Raw genomic sequence first — 24,536 nt, forward strand, 5'->3', positions numbered from 1 at the left:
GGGCCTTATATAATGCCATCTTCAGCCCCATGCAGTAGTCCATTCTCTTTTTCCATACCGTCAGCGACGGGAGGGTACCGCCTTACAATCTTTGGTTATATCACGTTTGGCAAGGGTCAGTCCCAAGGTGTGCAAGGGTAATTTACATCTTTTCCCTCCCACCTCTTCTGTAAGGTAGAGAAGAGCTCAGACTTGGATCTCGTGGGATCTGCCAGGAGAGGACCTCACCCAAACAAGTGATCACCCCCACCAAAAATTGACTAGTGCTTGACAACTTCATACTATATAGATGAAAGTACCCTCCTCCGCAGCACAGTGGAGACAGGCCGGGGAGGTAATCACTCCATTGCGCGAGAGCCAATGATGTGTAATGTAAACCCTGTGTACGTACCTGAAGTGAATCAAATAAAGTCTGGCTGCGATGGCCGCTTCTAATGGGGAACATAAAATCTCCGTCCAGTCCTTGGTTTCCAACTCACCCACATGGGCATCCCAGGCCGTGCGAAAGGTGTCAAAGCTGTCCGGTTGGTTAGATATAAGCGTCGGGTCGATTTTTACGACTTTATCCTCTAAGTCCCCAATGAGTTCGTTATTCTCTACGGAATTACATTCGGGGAGGTCTGATAGTGTTCACATAGGGGATCAAGGCATGGCAGAGCTGGAGATACCTATAAATTTGGCTATGAAGTAGTTGGAATTCCTTCTGGAGGTCCTGGAAAGATTTAAGAGCTGTGCCCTGCATAACATCCCCTAGGGTGGAGATCCCATTTCTGAAATCCTGACAACGTTACCATCTGTGGTAGCAGATCCCCATACCATTGTGGTGTCTTCTCCGTTAATCTGCCCCACCTTTTCATTCATTGAAGCGCTGACCACCATAATTTAAGTACAGTTTTTGTCACTGGAGAATTAGTGTATTGACATGTACTGTGTAGATAGGTGATCAGTGGGGTAGTACCCATTGCCCATTTGTCTAGTGCATACGCCGAGTCACCCTGCATATCATACCACCAGTCATTTACAATCTGGAGATGGGCAGCTAAATGATAGGATTCAACATCTGCGGCTGCAATGCCATCACAATAGGTGGATTGGAAACATTTGTTGAGGGCAACCCTGGGGTTCCTTCGTCACATGAGAAGGCATTAAGGATGAAATTCAGCTTACAAACCCATTGTTGAGGGATGTCATATGGGAATTTCTGTAGTTGATAAAGCAATCTGGAGAGAGAGACCATTTTGAAGATCGCAGACCATCCCATTAGGTACAACGGGAGCACTACTACCCAGATCTTTATATCATCTTTAAGGCAGGGGAGTACTGGCTCAACATTTGCAATCAATGCTACTGCTACAGCTAGGGACAGAAACAGCCAAATATCTGAACCCACTAGTGGCAAGTCGCATAGACCTTAGATTTTGATGTGTTCATATATAGGCCCGAAGTTTCTCCAAATATACTCAAGATTTGCAGCAGTCTGGGACCCATCATGTCTGGTGACGTCAGAAAGAAGAAACCGTCGTCAGCAGATAAGACAATCCTATCTGACAATCTATTCCCCATTCATACCCCGCACCTGTGCATCCATCCTCACTTACACCGCCACCGGCTCCATGATGAGAGCAAACAGTCAGGGGGAAAGTGGACAACTCTGCTGTGTCCCCCGCTGTATAGGCAAGGAGCCTGACCGGGCCCCCAGCACCATCATTGATGCCCTCAAGTCTGTGAATAACAATTGGACATATGAAGTAAACCATGGACCAAAACTGAGGCACCAAAGAAGGATGAATTGGTACTTCCAGCTCACGAATTCGAAAGCCTTGTCGAGATCAGCTAGAAAGAGCACTGCTGGCTCCCCTAGTCTATTGGCCAATGCATGTGCATTATACATGCAACGGATATTGTGGTGGGACACCCGGTGGGGCATAAAACCAGACTGCTCTGGGTGAACCAGATCCGGCATGTGTGTAATAAGTCCATTCACCAGTGCCTTAGCAAATATCTTAACCTCCAAGTTTAATGAGAAGATAGGGTGGTACGGCGTGAGATTGTCTGCCGGACAACCTGTTTTTGGAAAAAAGCACGATCTCTGCATGACACAAGTCCGGCGGCATTGCTTCTACATCTGAGGTGGACAGAACTGTTCCCAAAATATGGTCCCGGAGCCTGGGCATGTAAGCTTTGAAGAACTCACTGGGGACCCTGTTTTGCCCAAATTCATGCCGGCCACGGCTGAGTCAAGTTCCTCCCTTGTGAGTTTCACGTCAGGCAACTTGCAGTCCACCGTAGAGAGAGTCCGGAGCGGGAGATCCCTCACACACTCCTCAATTTGTGCATTGGACACCACCAATCTTTTGGCATGGACTGCCTTGAAATGGGAAGTGAAACGATGCACTATCTCTTCCGGGCTGTAAGTAGTGTGCCCAAGGGATGTACGATGTTACAACGGGATCAAAATGATCGCGGTACATCACAACGCATCTTTTACAACACAAGTTGTTACCATGACTTGCGCTGTAGGGTGCTGGACTTAGAAATAGTAAGATTTACTATTCCAACTCCAGCCTACGTACAGTATGGAAGGTGTTGGAATAGTGAATCTACTATTCCTTAGTCTAGAGCGCCCTCCAGCGCAAGTCGTGGTAACGACTTGCGTTGTAAAAGACGTGTCGTAATGGCACCGCGGTGTTTTGACCGCGGTGTAAAGGTTGTAGACCGTGCCCAAGTCCTCTTTAACCAAAGGAAAAGGAGATGTCTTGTGGATACACTGGCATAATCTATGGAGTATCTGACTGAGAAATACCTTCTTAGCGCTCACCGGGATGGGAATCCATCAGCAATACTGGAAGAGTCATACTAATTGATAAAATCAAATATAACAAGTGGAAAAAGAAAGAAAAGAAAAATAATATTATTTAAATATGTGGTGGAATGGAACATATTCATACACTATATGAGAACACATCCTAGAATCACAATTCTTTAACCAAAAGTGCATAAGGAATATTTGTATTTTCAGTATGCTCTATGTTGTCCTCTAATATGTTACATATTAATATGCTAATATATTAGGTGTAAAACACTCTGCTGTCCCTTAGTAGTGTGAGTGCTAAATACCACAACCACATAAAAATTACTTGAGACAAAGCACCCAAAAGGGGTAGGATATACCACAAATAGAAAACACAAACATGCTCATATTGATGGGCAAAGATTTATCAAATGGGCTAAATTAGTTTGATAAAATGAGCAGATAGAATACCATAAGCAACAAATGCAAAAAGTAATTGGAGATATACAGATTTATTTCAAAATAATTTTGCATATTAGAGAACTTCAATATTCGCTAATATTCTGGCATCTCTTAGACTGAGGGCCTGATTCACAAAGGTAAACTTACACTTTTGTGTAAGTTCACTTTTATTTTGGAATTCACAAAACTGTATTTTAATAGTAAGTTTACAAGTGTGGAGACTTCGCAGTCAGAGCAGAGAATTCTGCACATAAAAAGATAGGCATGTCTTATGACTGCAGAGTCTCTGCACTTGTAAACTTGCTATTAAAATGCTGTTTTGTGAATTCCTAAACTAACGTAAACTTACACAAAAGTGTAAGTTTACCTTTGTGGCCTGAGTAATTTTATTTTTATTTAACGTGATGAGTTGAACGGAGTAGTCCAAACTGCCACTACCTTCCTTAATTTCTACTGCCAAAAGGCAACGTTTATCACTGGAGTTGGTCTCGAGACAACAAAAGTTGATACAAGTAGAACATCAGCTGTCTCCTGCCCAGCACATGGATCGAAACAATCTGAGCCGTTTTGCCATATCTACCTGTAACACTGAAAGGTATTCAATCCATGGCAAAACCACCCTCTTCGATGAAAATTATGGCCCTTGGCAAAACATGGAAATTCAGTGAACAAATGATTCAAACAAACACTCCCTTGGTTGAAATGCATGGAATATTAATATTGAGCAAAATATTTTAGAATGGTGAATTGAACTAATATGATGGAATATGATCTTCTTTGATCCTTGATGCTCAGGTATACTTGTATATTATAGAAGAATAAATGATTACTGTTCATTATGTGACACTGCAAGATGTACTTACCATGATTAACATACATGCTTTTTTTCCTTTATCAGCCATTAAACATTATCCGGAACATCAATAAAATGTTTTCGGGCAGTTAGAGAAATATAGATTTACTGAAAAAGAATTTTGCAATTGTTTCTCAGATGTTTTAATATCAACTGAAGACCAAATACCCATATATCTATTTTTTTAATAATTGTTTATTGGTGTTTTGAAGGCCACATGGTACCACACATGGTTACAGAGCCACTTTAACAGCATGGCTTAAACAACTGAATAAGCAAAAACAACAATGGGGTTGCGGAAATAGGGGACATTTCTTTTCAGGGCCAAACCGCCACTGCATTGTTTACAAATTATTGGGCACATGGCAAAACACAAAATTATGGGTACAAATTACGCACAATATCAAATCAATAGTATAGGTAGTAATGGTGGTCTTGGCGGCTTCCGCCGCCTATAACTCTTAGAGCTCAGGGTGATCACATATTATGGAACAAGCAGTGCTTCAGGGTCACTTAGTCTGGTGGTACATTGTCCAGATAGCCCTCCAGTGCTTACAGGCGGGGTGGAAGTGGCTGTTTCTCTCCGTCTGAGCCAGGCTAGAAATGGAGCCCAAATTTCTTTGGTCCTAGACGGGGGGGGGGGGGGGGGGGGCATGAGTTCCCATAATGTGGACAGTTGTTCTTGACAAAAACCAGGAGTCAGTGGAGGGGCCGGTATGTTTTTCCCATGTCAAAGATTTGCAAAGGCATTCTGTACATTTGTTTAGGAACTTGAAATTGATATGTTGTCTGTAGTATGGAGACAGAAACTCCAACTGACCACAGCAGTAGAGCCACTGTTCGGCTGTTACAGGGGTTATAGGATCAGAGTTCCAGGCATCCAATGCCAGTGGAGGAATTATTGAGTGTGCTCTTTGCGTAACAGTGTACAGTTGTGTGATTAATGTGCGTGGTGATGACTCTGCCAGTATATGTCCTAATGTGGTGAGGGTGGGAGGGAGGGAAGGGGGGGGCGTGGAACCGGGAATGTGTTATGTAATTTACGGCAAGTGTCCCGCATTTTGTTAGTAAAGAAGAGTATTAGATATTTTGAGAGGTGCACCTTCTGCGGATTGAGGGAGGGACATAAATTCTTCATCTGGGTAGAGATCTGCAAGTTTGGTGATGTTAAGGTTGCTTGCCCGCCTGATTGCACCATTATCATGTAGCATGGGGCATTGGTCATTTCATGCGCGTGGGATGGATGGGGCGTGTAAACTGGGGAGTCCCGCTCTTTTCCTCAAGCCATTCCACGCCCATCTCAAAGTCTCCACCATGTTTACCTGCCTTCCCGGGTGCTTGTGTTCCTGTTATAGTGCAGTGGAAAGTGGGAGTGAGGCAGCACTATCCCATTCTATAGCAACGTGGGGTTGAAATGGGGTTGGGTACAGCCAATGGTGCAAGACCTGGGCTTGTGCATAATAAGCGTAGAGGGTGTAGTTTGGTGCTTCCAGCCCCCCTTGATGAAGTGGTAGGGTAGTGTCAGAACTTCCAAGGCTATTCTAGATTGCTTTCCCGCCCAGACCAAGTTGATCATGTTAGATCTGAGTCGCTTAAAAAATGCCAAAGTTAAGGGTATGGGCAAATTACCAAACAAATACAACAGCTTGGGTAGAACAATAATTTTTGTAATCGCTATTCGACCGGCCATTGAGATGGGCAGTTTTGTCTATATGGGTATTCTCTCCTCTAACCATGTGATCACGTGACCGTAGTTTGACTCTCATAGTTCTTTTGTGTCTCTGCCAATCCAGACACACAGGTAATTCACTGGGCCGTTGGCCCACTGCAGTAGCTGCGTTGTGTCTGTGAGGAGGAGTAATATAGACTTGGACCAGTTGATTTGTATCCCTGAGAACTGACCAAATGTTAACAGTTCGCGTATCATGGGATTTAAGTTGTCTTTTGGATTACTAACATATAGTGTAATGTCGTCTGCATATAGGGATTCCACCAACCCTCAAGTTTCAAATCCCCGGCCTCGGTGTTTGTGGTGTTGATGGAGTCTTGCAGCAAGGGGTTCCATTGCTATAGATAACATCAGGGGTGACAATGGGCACCCCTGAAGTGTACCGGAAGAGATTGCGAATGATGTAGATTCAACATTGTTGAACCTAGTCCGTGCCATAGGGGCCTGTGTACAGCAGTTTTTTTTGTGAGCTGAGCCCTATTCGAGCCAATCGTGCAAATAAATATGACCACTCCAAGGTGTCGAAGACCTCTGTAGCATCTAGCAGGTCAGCGTGTGCAGACACCTGAGGGTGCAAGTAATGTAACACTGCAAATATTGTGTGGAGGTTGTGACAAGTAGACCGCTCAGGAATAACACCAGATTGGTCAGGCCAAATTATTAGGGGTATAAATAGCTGTAGTCTAGAAGAAAGCAGCTTTGCATATATTTTATTATCTACGTTTATCAAGGATGGTGGGCGTTATGAATCACATTTATTTTCAGGCTTGCCGGGCTTGAGACGTGTGATTATTAATGCCTCACACATAGACGGAGGCAGCGTGCCTTTCTGGAGAGCTTCCTGATAGTCTTTAAGCAAGTGTGGTGGCAGCAGCGGAGCGTATGTCTTATAGAAAGAGGTTGTAAGGCCATCCGACTCAGGGGCTTTCTCGCCTGGCATACCTTGAATCACTTGAATAATATCGCCTGCTGTAAAGCATTCACCCAGATAAGCTCTATGTACCCTGTCTATTCAGACAAGTTGTATTGTGTCCCAATATTCATTTAGCGTGTTTGCTTTATATGAGGAGCAAGAGGTGTATAATTTTGTATAGAAATCATATGTCTGGGAGAGTGGACGGGTCCCTTATCGAATTTGAGTCAATGTCTAATATCTCTGCGAAGTATGTAGAGGAATAAGGGGTTTTAAGCATGGTGGCTAGAGTTTTACCCGGTCTATTCCCTTCACCGTATCTGTGGGCTAACGTGAATCTACCCAAGAAGCGCGTCTCTCTGTCTGCTTCTTTATTAAAGTCCATTATCTTTCCCTGAGGGTGGTGAGAAAGTTAGGTTCATTAGTCTAATAGTATGTTATTTCCGTATCGCGTATTTCTTTCTCAATGTTTTGTAGAGTGCGTCATATATTATTTAGTACCCCAGCCTGTTTGGCTAATCACTCCCCTCTGATCGCCACCTTGAATGCCTCCCATAAATTACTGGGGAGTGCACTGAGTGTTCATTAACTGTGAAGTAGTCAATTATTTCTTTGCGGATTTCTTCTTTAAAAGCCATGTCTAATAGGGCCTCCGGAGGGCAGCCACCAAATAAAAGCTCTCTAGGTTGTCTGGGGTAGCAATATCCGGAGCATGATTGCTGCATGATCTGACAGTGTGTGTGACAAGTGTTTAATATCTATAGTCCAGGAGGCCACGTCCCTAGTCATTAACCAACAATCTAATCTAGACCATGCCTTGTGATGTGTGGAAAGGCAAGGACCTTCACGAGTGTCTGGATGCATTGCCTCCAGATGCCTACCAAGCATCGTCTGCAGCTTAGCCATGGCTCTGGGATGCAGACAATGGGCGGCACCTAGTCTATCCATCGTGTAGGTCCAGCTTTGCATTGAAATCACCTCCCCAGATCACTGTATCTCCTCCCACACTTGTAACCCTTGCCCAGTCCATACAGAAAACTCAGGGTGGTCTTTGTTGGGACCATATATAGCCACCAGCATTATGCGCCCTCCCTTGATGTGCCCACCCAATATGACATATCTGCCTTCTGGGTCTGACAGGAATCTATGACATAATATCGACAGACAGAATATAGACATACAAAAATATTGACACAAAAATATCGAAATCAAAAACATCGGAGTTCTATCTACATAAAGGTAAGTACAAAAATATCGAAAAAAATATATAGTAGTACAAAAATATCGAAGTTAAAAATATCGTTTTTTTAAATGTATTAATAATAATGTAAAATAATTTAAAAACACATATAATTTAGCAAATTATAAATATAAACATTAAAACATTAAAAAAATAATAAATAATACATACACATTTAATATAAAATAAAAACTACATATAAATTAATATATATACTTACTCTACATATTGCAACAGTAGGAAAAGCGTTGGATAGCGTAGGGGTAAAAATTACTATTCCCACTCCAGAGAGTGCAACAGTAGGGAAAGCGTTGGATAGCGTAGGGGTAAAATTACTATTCCCACTCCAGAGGGTGCAACAGTAGGGAAAGTGTTGGATAGCGTAGGGGTAAAAATTACTATTCCCACTCCTGAGAGTGCAACAGTAGGGTAAGCGTTGGATAGCGTAGGGGTAAAAATTACTATTCCCACTCCAGAGAGTGCAACAGTAGGGAAAGCGTTGGATAGCGTAGGGGTAAAAATGACTATTCCCACTCCAAAGGGTGCAACAGTAGGGAAAGCGTTGGATAGCGTAGAGGTAAAAATTACTATTCCCACTCCAAAGGGTGCAACAGTAGGGAAAGCGTTGGATAGTGTAGGGGTAAAAATTACTATTCCCACTCCAGAGGGTGCAACAGTAGGGAAAGCGTTGGATAACGTAGAGGTAAAAATTACTATTCCCACTCCAGAGGGTGCAACAGTAGGGAAAGCGTTGGATAGCGTAGGGGTAAAAATTACTATTCCCACTCCAAAGGGTGCAACAGTAGGGAAAGCGTTGAATAGCGTAGGGGTAAAAATTACTATTCCCACTCCAAAGGGTGCAACAGTAGGGAAAGCGTTGGATAGCGTAGGGGTAAAAATTACTATTCCCACTCCAGAGGATGCGACAGTAGGGAAAGCGTTGGATAGCATGGGGGTAAAAATTACTTCCCACACTACTCCCCCTTTAACACACAACACACTACACATACAAAAAACCACAATTAATATAAATATCAATTAATCAATTAATAACAATTATTATTATATTGATGTAATTATAAATTAGCTAATTAACACATATTAATTACTAATGAATAATTAATTACCAATTAATAATTAATTAACACAATATTTACAAGAATAAACAATATTTATTAATAAATTATTGATAAATAATATCAAATAATTAAAAAAACGAATTACCGATTAATTAATTAACAATTAATTTACAATAAATACCAATAAATAAATAAAATCTCTTTAATTAATTTAATTTATTTATGTCACACCCTATTCCCCTATAAACACACAACCCACTACACATAAATAAATCACATAAAAAATGTAATTGTGATTTAATCACTTAATAATAATTAATTACCAATTAATTATTAATTAGCAATAACAAAACATTAAAAATATTAGTATATTAACTCTAATTAATTTAATTAACTAATTAATAATAATTAATTACCAATTAATTATTAATTAACAATAAGAAAAAATAATAAACATCACTACATTAACTCTAATAATTTAATTAACTAATTAATAATAATTAATTACCAATTAATTATTAATTAACAATAAAAAAAAATACTACTACATTAACTCTAATTAATTTAATTAACTAATTAATAATAATTAATTACCAATTAATTATTAATTAACAATAACAAAAAATAATAAATACTACTACATTAACTCTAATTCATTTAATTAACTAATCAATAATAATTAATTACCAAATAATTATTAATTAATAATTATTTATTAATCAAAAATATTTTTTAAAAATATATTAATCAATTAATTAGAATTAAATTACTTCCCACCCTATTCCCCTATAAACCCACAACCCGCTCTGATACTAAAACGCAAAATGTAAACAAAATTACTAATTTCTAAACATACATTAAAAAACATGTTTAACAAACATATAAACAACATAATAAAATACATAACACTAAACACAATTTCGATATTAGTAACATACATACCTTAATATCGATATTCTGTCTATCGATATTATTGCACATCGATATTCTATACCATCGAAATTAAAACATCGATATTATTGTATATCGATATTTTAATTTCGATTTTTGTCTCTCTACCGTCTGACAGAGATTGTGCAGTGGTCTAACCGAAGCCTTGCGGATCAGCACCGTCACCCCTCGGGAGTAGTTTGAGTATGTTGCTGCATAAGTATGGCCCCAGTGCCTAGAGTGTAGCCTGGACATTGACTCAACGGTAAGATGTGTTTCCTGTAGGAGGCATATGTTTATTTTGTGTCTGAATAAATATGTCTGTACCAGTCATTCTTTCCTGTGGTCATTTAGACCGCAAATATTCCAAGTTAGGCATGTGATTTATGTCATCTTACGACATTGATGCATGCTCCCCCTGAACAGTACCAATAGCATGTTTGAGGCCATTGTGCATGTATATTAGATAAGACCATGGCACCCACATCCTGGCTAACATGTATGTTGAATGTGCATGATGCATGGTCAGGCCCGCAATCTTCCTTGAGTACCAACAAGTTCTTCATTTCACGCATAGCCCCATAACCATCTTCTGGAACGTTCCCCCCACCCAACCTCCCACACCAACCCCTCAATTAAGTTGTACCCTTTTCACCACCCCTCCCAAACAACATAACTGTATACATACTCTAATGTGCAAACAGGAGTTCTCCCTGAAGGTACTAGGTGTCACCGGCAAACTACCTCACAGTAGCCTGTGAGGTGGCTGAGAGATTTGGGTACCTGGTGGGAACCCTGTAGTGGCCATAGCCAGTACAATATCATTGAGAAAGGGAGACACCACCCAAGTAACGTATGCTTTAACAACCGACAACAGGACTGGGCCTCATGATCTCTAACTTACAGTATTAGCAAGTTTCTCAGAGCGCCTGTGGTAATAAGGATCTACATAATAAAAGTTCAGTCATTGTCACTCATGCTGGCACTTGCCACGGCTCTGGGTGAAGCTGAGGTAGAGTGCTTTGGACCATTAATTTGTTTGGCAAATTTCAACGCTGATTTAGCATCTGTGAAGTAGTGCGATTTCCCCTCATAGGTAATACGTATTTTTGCTGGGTAAAGAAGAGCAAGGGAGTACGTCACACTGGGCGGCCTGCACCATGGGGGGAAGTCTGGGTAAAAGCACAAAGTGATAACTTGGTGTTGTATGGTACCTCGTTCCCTTGCCAGCTGTAGAAAGACGTCTTGTCTCTATAATTAAGTACCCATGCAATAATGGGCCAAGGAAATGGTGAGCTCTCTCTACTATGAATACAGTGGACAAATGTGCGCCAAACAGGTCTCTTAGTAGGGACTCCACAAAGTCCTCCATTTTTTATATAGCAGTAGTTTCTGGCACTCAGGTAATGCACAGGTTGTTCAGGGTGTTTCGGGGGGATCGTGCTTCAAGGTCTTCATTCTTGGCCCTTATAACGGACAAAACTTTCTCCATTTGCAGCATTTGTTCCTTGGAGTCCACCTGGCAGACATGTGCGTCCAATGTTCTATTGTCAAGCACATCCAGACTGGTTTCATAAACATCCACTCTTTTTTTAACTTGATCCAGACGGGCAGTTAAGGCATCCAGCTTCCCGACTTTGGTTTTGAGACTGGACTGGTCCTCAAGTAGAATAGCGCAGAGGTCTATATCTGGTTGCCCTGTGTACTTTCTAGAGGATGCTTCATTCTCCTGCACCGCTTCAGTGTCTGTGTGCCAGGTCAGGCTTTTGTTGTCAAAGCAGAGTTTGGATTGTTTAACTTCCATTTTCCCCATCCTGCACAAGGTGTGACAGTATGAATAGCAGACACAGCCTTGTTTATGCTCTTGTTCTCTGGTAGGTTGCAATCAGGTAGACTGAGGCGGCGGCCAGCCCCGCCGTTCCTCCAAGGCCGGGCGGGCATGAGCTGTACAGAAGTCCTGTGGTCCACTTCCCAGGAATCACTCCACGCGGCTGACCTGCAGCCAGGAGTACCGATGTGCGGAGTGTTATTGTGCAGGTGTTTCTCGCTGCTGGGCAGGGATTACAGGATGTTGGAATTCAGCACGTTATTCGGCCAGTGCAGGCAGTTCTATGGACTTATTTGTTAAATGACAATTGTCCATGCGTGACAGCAGGGTGAGCACGTACAAAATGCACTAATCTCCTGCAACTCCAAGGTTAGAGCTTTGCCTGGCATTATGCCGCTGGGCCCCCGGCATCCACCACTCAACCCCAAAGCCCAACACAGTTATGGCACCAGCACTCCACACCCCAGTCTGCTTGTGGCCTGACACTGTGCAGCCCGGTTCTCCGCTCAAGCGCGGCTCCAGCGGGGCCTGCGGCCTGATCCGGGGCCAGAGACTTCAGCCCTGGTTTATGGGCATCGTAATGGCGGTGGTGCCCAGCACAGCGATTGCAGCACAGGCCCTAGGCTGGGGGTGAAGGGCTTACCACCGCAGCCACAGTTCAGCAGGTATGTGGCATAGGTAACCTCCTCCGCGAGCCGCTTGGACACCGGGCCGTCACTCAGCTCCAGCTGTCGCTGGTCGGCAGGATTTCCCGCATGCCTCCTGTTAAAACTGGGATTTCTCGTTGGCTAAGGCTTGCGCCAAAGCCAGGCAGAACCACCACTCTAGTCAGGGCAAGGGAGTTACATGCCAAAGAAAGCCCCTGCCCACCCCCTTGGTAGATTGGCACGAGCAGACAGGCTTATCCCGGAGGCAATGTGTAAAGCACTTTTACACGCACACAGCAACAACATCCCAGGCACACTACAAAAGGAACTCCACACAATGTTATATAAAAATAACTTTTGTATTCTTCAAACACATCAGATAGTAATCACACAATATACATTGTGCCAACTGGCATGGGCAATATTCACAAGGGATTATTTGCACAGGACAGGGCCACGTGGGCCACTGTCAGGATCAGCACTTAGTAGAAATAGCACTTAGAGTAACTCTAGCTCACAATAACAATTGTAGAACACAACCAGTAACCACTGGTAAAAGGTAGGCCCACACTACGCAATACTAATCACCATAGGCATAGATCACGCAGGGACACATAAACTCACTAGTATAAACTATACTAGGCAAAACAACCTCCTAAGCATGAAAGCACATCTAGAGGTATCACAGGCATAAAGGCATTGCACATTACCCATAAATCACATTAGGCCTAACCAGTATATATACAGTAGGCAATCTCCTCACTAGTCTAAACACATTAGGCCCTACCTCCTAAGTATAACTTACATTTTAGGGGCGTAAATCACAGTGAAGCACAATCTCACTAACACGAACCTCCATAGATGAAACCATCTCTAGAGGTATCAACACAGGGTGCGTAAAACATACTAGATGCATTACATTTCCTAGCACCACATTTAAAGGACATAAATCACAATAGGGCCTTGCGCCCTATCCACATGCCAGTCCCCTGGCAAACGGGCCATCTCAAGAAGGGGCTCAAATGCCCTGTGTCCAGAATGTCAGGGCGCGCTGCCAACGCAGCGCCAGTCAGGGGTGCGCCACCGGGGGGAACCTAAACGTTGCAGCTGCCCACTACTTGCTGGGCAGCTGAGAACAATAACCGGGCCTAAACGCTGCAGCTGGCACTAAGTGCTGCGCAGCTGTGGAGGCCAAAGTAGGGGTGATGGGAGTACGACTCACTCCTAGGTTCACCAAGAACAGGTCCCCCGAAAGACAAGCCTAAACGGTGCAGCTGCCCACTACTTGCTGGGCAGCTGAGAACAATAGCCGGGCCTGAACGCTGCAGCAGGCACTAAGTGCTGCGCAGCTGTGGAGGCCAAAGTAGGGGTGACGGGAGTGCGACTCACTCCTAGGTTCCCCAAGAACAGGTCCCCCGAAAGACAAGCCTAAACGGTGCAGCTGTGAACTCAAAACTGCGACAGGGGCTCTCACTAGCCCATCAGAACATTGCGCCAAAATGTTGGAGCCACACGGGGCTCAGAAAATACATATTGCGCAAACGATGGAGCCCTCTAGGCTCTGAACACACATGTGCCCTCTGGAGCGCTCTGACTCCTCAAAAGCATAATGCCCCCAAAGTAAATATGTCCCAAGGTGGAGCGATAGGGGCTTTAAGCAACACATGCCCCCCAAGTCCCTCATGGGGACTCTAAAATAACTGTGGTCCTCGTTGGAGTCCGCAGGCTCTGGAAATAACCATGTAAGCAACACATGCCCCCCAAGTCCCTCATGGAGACTCTAAAATAACTGTGGGCCTCGTTGGAGCCCACAGGCTCTGAAAATAATCATGTCCCCAATTGTTGGAGCCATCTGGCTCTGTAAAAATGGTGGGGCGGCCCACTGCCATCCGGGGCCACCCTAAAGGCACAATCACACGGGCCTAAATCAGGCACCAACCCTCGGCCACACGGAGCTCCCCCCCAGCACTTGCTCACTCACCGTACAGCCCCTCTTGGGCGGGCGCTCTTCTCGGGCGCTGGGTGCCGGCCGGTGGGGCTTCCCTTCTCTTCACGGGAACCCTGTGCAGCCAGGCGGTGCCCCAAGTTCACCGGCTTCTCTACTCCGGCCGCTACCACGGGGCTCTCCCTCCACCACGGGAGGCCCGCATCAGAGCGTCCGGTCGGTCTCTTCTGCACCTGCAGCGTGGGGAAGCCCTCAGGGATGGGCCACTCCCCGCACTGCATACTGATGACGCTACGGGAGTCTCGGCCTGCTGGGCCAATCCCAGCGCGGCATCAGGATGACAACAGCGACTCTCCCCTCGGCGCGAACCTGGCCTCGGTGCCACGGCGGTGATCTTCTCTCGGGGTCAGAAAACAAGGGGTGGGCACTCTCGAAGTACAAAATAAAAGTAGAAACGGGGTGGGCATCCGTTAAGGCCCATATAAAAAGGGGTGGCACCCTTAACATTTTCTACAAGGAAATGAAGACGCAGGGTGGGCACCTGCGCACTCGGGGCATTAAAATCAGCGGGGTGGCACCCGCGCTGCCAGCAAAAGGGCAGGAGCGCTTCCCCCCCGAGGGAGAACGACAGCGCTCTGCCCAGAAACCATGATAAACCGCCCACGAGGCGCTGGGGGCCCAGAAATCACCAAGGGCCCCAGAAATGATCCCCACAGCAAGGAGTGTCCCAGCAACAAAGTCCTCCCAGGTGAAGAGGGCAGGAGGGTGTTCAGAAGAAGCCCTCCAGCAATCCAGGGGCTGGGCAGGGCCCAGGGAGGCAAGCCTTCCCCTGGGCCCCAGCAGGAGCACGCCCCTGGTAGATTCAAGTCAGAAAACAAGAACATTTTACATGAGGTCACAGCCTCTTTTTATACACACATTTCCTTTGTTGTCAAAGGTGCAGGCAAGGGGCGAACCAGATGCAACTGGTTCTTGAGCACTTTGGTTTGCTCAGCCCCTCTCCCTATTCACAGGATGGGTCAGGGACATCAGACACACCACAGGGGGTGGAACCAGCATTGTGGAGGGAAGGCACAGCCCTATTCAGGTCCCAGGTGCACTCCTCCCTGCCATCAACATGCATATCTCTCCATTCACCACCGGGGCAGACCCATCCTGACTACTGGAGCCAGGCGCACCAGCCAGCTCCAGCCAATCACAAGCCAGACAGTCAATTCACATTCACTGCACAGACAGGCCAACTTCTAGAAGTGGCACTTTCACACTAGACACAATAAATCTGCACACATCATCGCGCAGCATTCAATCTCACGAGTCCGCACATACCAAACTCGACCCTGCACTCCCCACACATCAGGAACTACCATGGACACACATATTCCCCATGCATTCCTATGGAAGGGCAGGCCACTCACCACACATACACAGAGAGCGCACGCACTTTACACTGGACCACAGTGAAAAAGTGCGCAGAGGCCTATAATCACCAACACCAGGTTACAGAAACAGGCTAGGCAAAAGCAAAAAGTTTCGGGGTGAACCTGCCAAAACGGCCAAGTCCAACACCTCCGCCTCGCCTCGCGTATACCTATGAGGCTCAAATAATGTGCCCTAGGACTGGCGCTGTCAGCTGTCTCTGCACAGCCTCCTCTGAACCTTCACCTGGATCAGCAGCACCAGGGTCAGTGTGTCCTGTTGTAGCATTTTAGTGGCTTGGGTGCCACCGGGTGATGCAGATTATTGTACGCTTTGCCTCGGTTGGCAGGGCCCTCTCAATGAGCAGCCATCTTGCTGCTCAGCTAAGCCATGCCCCCCAATATACGTAGATATTTAATCTTGACAGGGTTGAAAGTAAAATCAGACCCTTCAAACATCACATTTATAATGTATTGATTGATGGGCAAGTGTTCAGTTTTGTTTAATTAAAGTTTATAAAATGAAACTTGAGCATAAATTTGGCCCTCATTCAAAAATGGCCTTATTGAATAAGTAGGATTTGACAAACAATAAAATGTCAGCTGCATTTGCTGAGGCTTTACATTCCAAATCCCTATGATTAAAACCCTCAATAGCAGTTGTACGTTATCTATTTGAGGAAGGGTTCCATACACAATATTAATAATAATGGAGAATGTGAACATTCCTGTTAGTTCCGCTTTTTAAATTGAAATAAGAGAAGAAACAATTATTAACAAATATGCCTGCTTTAGGTAATGAGAAGAAAAATTGTATATAAGATATAAACGGAGGAACAAAACCAAACCAATGAAGGGTTTCAAACAAAACGTTCCAATCAATGAGATCAGATGCTTTTTCCGCATGCATGCAAAGCAAAGCAATAGGTATCCTAAATTTGGAGCCTGAAGATATATCATTATTAGAAAATATTTGTGCATTATCAGCAGCTAATCTGCCCTTGATAAATCCTGACTGGTCTGTTTTAGTAAGATAGTTAATTACAGACTCTAAACTTGAAGCAGGAATGTTTGCATATATTTTAAAATCATAATTTATTAATGATTTTGCCCTTTAATTCTACAATATGTTGGATCCTTGTTCTGTTTAGGAATAATAGTGATAAGTGCCCAAAAGAAAGAGCTATTAGGATGAACATTATGGAGTAACAAAATATAAAGTTCTAGAAATTTAGGGCTGAAAAAGAGGAAACATTATCAGTAGGTTCAAAGGAGATATCATCAAACCTTGGAGCTTTACCCTTCTTTAAAAATGTTATGCTTGTAATGCCTCCTGAAAAAAATATGCTATTTCAAAATTATTATTATAATCTGTTAGAAATACCTGGAAACAAATGTATGAAAAAGATGTTCATATGGATCTATGTCCTCTACGTAAAAGGAATCATAAATCTTTCAAAAGAAACACAAATATTTGATGTAGAGAGTGAACCATCCACTTTATTAAGAATGCTACCAATTAACTTGCACTCACTGCCGGAGTTTTAAACAAATAGCCAATATTTTCTCTGCCTTATTTTGACCCCCATCAAATTTGGACTTAATGAGCAATAATGTATAACAAGGTTCATTTGTACCAATGGTATAAGTGTTCCTTTTGATGGAATTAGCTCTCGTAGATATAATGAGGCATGGTTTGGTTTGCATATCAACAGAACATTTATCCAGCACATAAAAAGATTGGGTCTTATTTAGTCCCAGATGGGCCCTCGTAGACTACAGCTCACCACATTTAAACTCCCCACCTGCCTGGTGGGGTGCTGTGCCTTCAGAGCAGCTGCCACCATGATGCCTTAGCAAAGGAAGTCACAGCAAATCAGGAGTTTATTTTTGTAAAACAAAAAGTAAGTCTCCCTAACATGATGGGGGTTCTTGCCCACTGTGTATGGGTCATTTCTATTTTTTTTATGTTTGAGTCCCTCAGGTATTCCCTATTAATCTCAAACAGGAAAGAGGTACCTCACAACTAAATAGGACAGAGAGTTTGAGATAACTTTAACCAGCAGTCCGATATCAGTTGGGCAGTTGGTCAAAGGTGTCCACCGGCATAACGGCAAACATAACTGTTTGCCTGCCCCTAAATACAGCAGGAGAAGAAGTTTGGCAATCTGATTTGATAGTATGCCCGTTAACGCATGTTCAGGGTAAATCGTGAAAATGTAATGTTTTGGCACATAGAAACGATTATTAAGTGCTTATTCAAAGAGTAAAGTAGAAAAGCAAAGTCTTATCACTGAAATGAACAGCACAATTATACATTGCCTGGGCACTACTGGACACAACTCAGTGGCACAGAAAATGCATCATTGAAAAAAGCTGCCACTGCAAATCTGAAGTTGTTCTGCAATGTGCTATGAGGTCACTTGGTGTTATGGAGATTATGTATAATGGGTACCAACACCTATTTTTAATATTAATGCAATGCACATGAAATGATTATTTAGCTGTAATGTACTATATGTTAATTTAGTGATATTTAAGTATATCCTAATATAAACATTTAATGCATGTTTACCCTCTTCACAGTTTGCTTAGTTATATATTTGCTTTTAACGATAAATCGAAGAGTCCAATGCCTTATGGAATATCAGTGCTAAAATTAATTGCTACTACTTACAACGATTCAAGTGAAGCATGTTCAACACTTGCTGAGCAGCAGCCTAAAATCGCCCAACATCTGTTCAGAAACTTCAGCTGCCCTTTGATTACTTCACATATTTTGTGCAAACCTATAAGAACCTTTCCAAATTGAGAGACAGCAAATTACGAATGTGTATCCGTATCCCATTTTCTTGTAATTTTAGTATTAAACATCGAATAGTAAAGAAACAATTGGCCCAATTAATTATTTTGTTCTCCGCAATGTAAGAATAAAGGCAATGCACCTTAATTTCCGTCCATTCATTGATCTGTTCATCCAACATTTAACATCCAGTTATCTTTTTCTGACTGTTTCTAGATTAAGCAATTGGTGTTGGATGAACTGATGAATGAACGGCAAAAATGTAAGTGGGATTTTAGAGGGTTGGATGGGGTATCTATAAAGGGGTGAGTCATAAGAAGTATATCTAAGTAACCTCCACGAGAGGCCTGATTATGTATGTAACGGTGCGGCCTAAAACATATATCATGTGCATTACGTAATTCATAAATAGAGTTTTACTGGAGAATGTATATCCAAAATCATTAGGAAGCAAGATGTTTATTTAACATTTTATAGAACCCTATTTTCCTGGATCATATGCAATAAAATGCTTGATGAGGTAAAATTAAGCAGCAATAACTTATTCAACATGAATGGAATACTATTTTAGGCCCTGGGACAAAAGTCTTAAGTAACAATACTGACTGGATTGGAGAGGTGTGGCTCAATGGTTAGAGGAGGCAGACCCTGATGCAGAGGTCAGACCCGGACCAGGGTTCAATTCCAGACGCGGCAGGGTCTTGAGCACAAATGTCCACGGACTCGATAATTCTTGCCTCGGTGCCTACTCGAATCATGGGTTCACACTCTGCAGCTCTGGGCAATAGCTTGCTTAATCTCCACTACGGCCCCCACGCGGCGGGATGCCTGGTCTTCACCTTGGGGATGCCCAGTAGGGGTATTCTTGCAGGGAAAGCCAGGATGGGTTCCCAAAGCAAGCGCTAAGAGACCAGTCGGTGATTTGGCGCTATATAAATCGAAATTAACGTAACATAACTGTGTTGCTTTGTTCCTATGTCACAAAGAGGACTTCTAATGTCAGTCGCAGAGTTGTAGCTCTGGCATTTGACAGTCAGGAAGTTACATTTTTATTCTTTAAAAGACAGAAATACAGGGTCCCATAGGGCGGTGGGTAGACGTATTTATTTTTCTTTGTTAGGATTCAGCTCTGGCAAGCCATGGCAGGTGCTGGCCCACTTAAAGTAAGGAGTCAGGTCCATCACAAAGGAAATGATGCAGGATGGTGGTAAAATGCAATCTGTCAGGTTATTGCCGGTTGTAAATACATAACCACAGGTGATAGAGCCATTTCGAAAAGTGATAAATGCAGTTCTCAACACAATAATGCCAGAAAAACTCTTTTGAGTAAGGGAGTGCAAAATTCACAAAATTTGTTTACACATAATTCTATAGCATTTTTTACAAATCGTGAAAAAACACATAATTACATAAAATCCACCATTTAGTACTATATTTGGATGAGAGGACACATTTTGCGCTTAAAAAATTGTGTGAAAAACACAAGTATGATGAATTATATTTACTCACATTCCTGATGTATGCGTTACTCTCGCGATCCTCCACCATAATTGTGCCACAAATGTAGCGTAAGTGCACAATAATGGCATATTTTCAGGAATTCAGTGTAACAAGCGTAATGCAAAATTCACAAAATTATGCAGATTACGGCCGCACATGTAATTTCGCTAAGGCCTACTTTAGAGGGAAATATTATGCCCAAAAAGTTGTAAATTATTTTATTGAAAATATGAACAGCTGCCAGTTGGGTCTAAATGGGCAGAAATCAGATAAAGTTGCCGTTACCTAAACTATAAATATAGATATGATCAAGAAGCTGTCAAATCAGGCCCACGTACATAGGACAATCTGGAGACATTACTGCTTGGTGGAGCACACACATTTTGGAAGAGTAGTGATATATCATTGATGATATTGGATACACAATGTGACCCACTTGGCATTACCGACAACATAATCAACAAGCATTACACTTTTCCCTTCTCTGGGTTTGCCTTTCAGTCCAACTTTGTGTAACAATTCCCTGTACAGTGTCACCAGAATAGAAAGTCTATGTTGGACTTTTTTGTTGCATAGTTCCAATCAAATTTTTTTTCTCTCCTCTAGGAAAGATGAATATAATTTGGATTGCCCTACCATTGGCTATTTTGAATATTTCATACAGCTACAAAATCCCAGGAGCAGAGCTGAGAGCCAGCAATAATAAAGAAAAAGACCTACTGCAAAGAGAAGAGTCCTTGATTTCCACCTCTCTGCCTGTCATCTTGTTTCAATGGATATCAGAGCCGCCTTCCAGTAATCGAACGGTCTTGAACCTGAAACCTTCCAAGGTGCTGCGGGTAAAAAGAGACGCTGCTGATGATAATACATCACTAGACGAACTGACTAATGATGAAAATTTGGAAGAAGAGATCACAACTGAAGCAGTAACCAACAACACTGAAGTGCCAAGTGGTAATATTTTGACCACTCCTGAACTTACACATCAACCAGCCATTTCAACAAATCAAACAGAACCAATTCAGGAAACAACTCCAGAAATAGTCACAGTTCATGCCGCCCCTTCAAGCACTAATCATGACCCAACAACCAGTTCAATGGCTATTTCAGAGACTGTTAATGAAACTGCTTCTGCCCAGACCTCTGTACCCACTCTTGTCACTGACCATCCTCTAACTATTGCTACCGAGTACAATACAACCACCTCTTTCAGAAACCTCATAGACCCTGAAATCGGGCCATCAATTACACAAACGTCGGTCCCAGTAGAAACAATAGCATCTTCTGTAAGTACCCTGAATCACACAGATGTATTAGAATCCACCCATGCACCAGACAATCCAGATGTGACCAACCGAGACAACACTCAGCCTGAGAAACAAAACATCATGCATACACTCATGGGGCAATGCTTGCTGGCCATCTCCATTCTAGCATTCATAGCAACTGTCTTCATCATCAGCACTATAGTCCTTGCAGCTAAGCTCTCAAACCTAAAGAGCAGGTACAGGCTGCTAAACAAGAACAGCACAGAGATGGTGTGCATCTCTTCTCTGCTACCAGACAATGAGCAGGTGAATGGAAAGAGCAAAGTCAGGGCCAACAAACTGAAGACATTTGCGGCAAACGTGGAAGACAGCGATGGGGACAATTTGACGCTAAACAGCTTTTTACCAGATCACTAACAGTGACCATTAATTGGCATATTGTTAACCCACCCAAGATGTGTAATTTATCAGTGACCTTTCATTGTTTAGAAGTTCATGTGAATAGAAAGATTATTAGATGGCATAAATATACGTTCTTTTTGACTTAAAGTTAGTTGGTTATGGACATCAGTATATTGAGATTCTTTCATATCACAAACAAGACTTCACTGGTTTGAATTGTTCATCTATGTGCTTTACAGTCGAAGGTCAAAGTGAGCATGTGTATTACTGTATGTAATGAACCATTAACAGAATATTAACACCATTGGGTATTATTTCTTTTATTTCAGCTATTGTGAAGTGTCAATTTCACAGTACAATCTCAAATTGTGCAAAGTCCACGATTTCCAGGTTATCCATATGAGATATATTTATATAAATTAATTTCAATGGGAATTATTTACATGGTCAAGCCTATCTAAAAATCAGGAAATTAGTCTAGTCATCGTGAACCAACACTGGAAACCCCACCCATGCTGTACGGACTTGTTATTACCCATAATAATATGCAGCGGGATCACACTTTACCTCCATCCTTCATCATAGTGTTTTGATTTTGCATTTGTTTTCCTTTGAGGTTGCAGGGGATCAGTCATCTCTCATGCTTCATTATTCTCAAAGCATTTAAAGTGCATCACGCTAATGAGACCCAATAAAAAGCGTTTATCATTTGCGAAGATCTTACATTTAAAGTGATACTGTCGATAGATTATACTATCCACCTGATTAGAAACGTTTTCATTCATTCTAGAAATAGAAACTCTATTGTTCAAAATATGCAAACCATTCTACTGATTTCGGTTGGCCTTCATCCTAGGATTAAATGCCCAAGTGGCAAGGAGAAGGAGTGAAAAGTCAAGTATGAAAAATGTGAAGTGGAATTATTATATTTAATGTACATTACAGTGGATGGCTTTCCAATTGTCCCTAAAATGTATTAATAACATCAGTGAACCTACCTGACATTCTTTACAAACACAGTTGTCTCAACGTATTAACAACAGATGTTACTGTTATACCACACATATTTATTCAACACCTACCCTGGAGTGCTGGCCAAGTCATTGATCCAAAATTTCAACTTGTGTCCTACAGACTGCACCAAGAGCACTTCGGCAGCTGTATCAACACACTGAGATATCTTACCAGTTTTAGTTTGATATGGTGTCCTGCTGAACTGAAATGTCAATTTCCTCATTATAGAAGAAGAAATATTTATGATCAAAGCATGTTGTCCTTACCAAAATGATGCTCAGACCCCTTTCCTTGCACAAGTTCGAACTTTACAGAAGAAACACAACTTAGGACACAATGAGTGGCATCTGACTGATTGTTTAGCTAGCTATGCAGTAAGTCTCACAACATTCTAAGGACAATTGCATTTCCTGCAAATGCTGTTCGTGTTTTTCTTTTGGTTGGATAATTTAAATATGTTTTATCAAACTGTATCATTTTGTTTATCCATACTGTTACTTTGTGGCAAATGCCGAATATGAGAAAACTCTCTATGTTTAAACATGATTTCAATATGTTTGTACTGTAAATAATTTAACCGGTTTGATCTATGGGCTATGTTTGTATGATAGAATTGCAAAATTAAGGTGTAAATATTTTCTAGCTTATAGACTGGCCTTTGAATTCCACAAGGGGGGACGTGGTTTGGCAAACAACAATCCGAAACGCAAATTTGCACTGGAATTTATCTTTCAATATCTTTCAAAATCACAGTTCAACGTGATATATTGCAATACTAGTATGAAAATCTAAATCCCACAAACAAAACTGTTGGCAAAACATGGTATGTTTAGAAGAAAAAAATAACTGTTTATTGGCTATTTTTTGTGACCAACATGCTTTCTTATGAAAAATGAAGAAGAAAAGCAAAATGAACATTTAAGAAACGGTGGCCTTATCACATTGTAGTACAACCGAACCTCAGCCAAACCCCGAAATTACAGTTGACACTCCTAAGATATGTGGATTTGTATTGGCTAACAAATGTATACTTCGTTCCCACACTGCAGTTGTACTTTCATGAGACAAATTTACATTGGATTACGAGGCGATGAATGACAGAAAAAATAAAAGAGAGACATACATTCCCCAGGCCCAGATTCACAAAGAAGAATGGATATGAAAGCAAGCGGTGCAAAGGACTGAAACACATTGTGTTATAGAAGTTGAGACAAAAAAAGAGTAATTGGCTCCTGGAGCGAAATGAGTTAAAAAAAATTGTTATGAGTTATCCAAATTAAAATGCACTAGCTGTTAGGTGTGGCCACATGTACTCAATACAGAATATTTTTGTTAACAAATCTCATGTTTAAAGGATCCCTCTGCCACCAACGTGACAGGAAGGTGGAGAAAGTGTCCCCCCACACTGGAAAAAAATAAAATAATAAAATATATGTTTTTTTTACACCTTTGCCTCTGAGGAATACCTGACATATCATGTTCACATTATTTACTCTTCTTTTGTGAATCACCAAGTATCTTTGTGGTTGTTTGTTTGCCAATTCAATTTGCATATTATTGTACAGCTGTGTCATCTTAAGGATTTTTGGTAACCCGGTCAAGGCATATTTTGAGGCTACCCTAATTTAATTTTGTTACACCTTTTCTGCTAAATCAAGCCGGCATGATGCTTACAGAAATAGGGTGATACAAAAACAATTGAAATATATATTTCCAG

At 42.2% G+C, this 24,536-nt stretch overlaps 1 protein-coding gene across 1 annotated transcript in view; it reads left to right on the top strand.

The window, feature by feature from the left end:
- Nucleotides 1-24,262, top strand: part of SELPLG (selectin P ligand) — a 114,787-nt gene extending 90,525 nt beyond the window's left edge. Inside the window, exon 2 of the mRNA XM_078667407.1 lies at nt 20,742-24,262. Within this exon, the coding sequence (XP_078523533.1) occupies nt 20,747-21,820 (1,074 nt within the window). The 5' untranslated portion in view covers nt 20,742-20,746 and the 3' untranslated portion in view covers nt 21,821-24,262. The remainder of the gene's footprint in view (nt 1-20,741) is intronic.
- Nucleotides 24,263-24,536: the final 274 nt, after the last annotated feature.

Source organism: Lissotriton helveticus, chromosome 11 (assembly GCF_964261635.1).
Source record: "Lissotriton helveticus chromosome 11, aLisHel1.1, whole genome shotgun sequence".
NCBI lineage: Eukaryota > Metazoa > Chordata > Amphibia > Caudata > Salamandridae > Lissotriton > Lissotriton helveticus.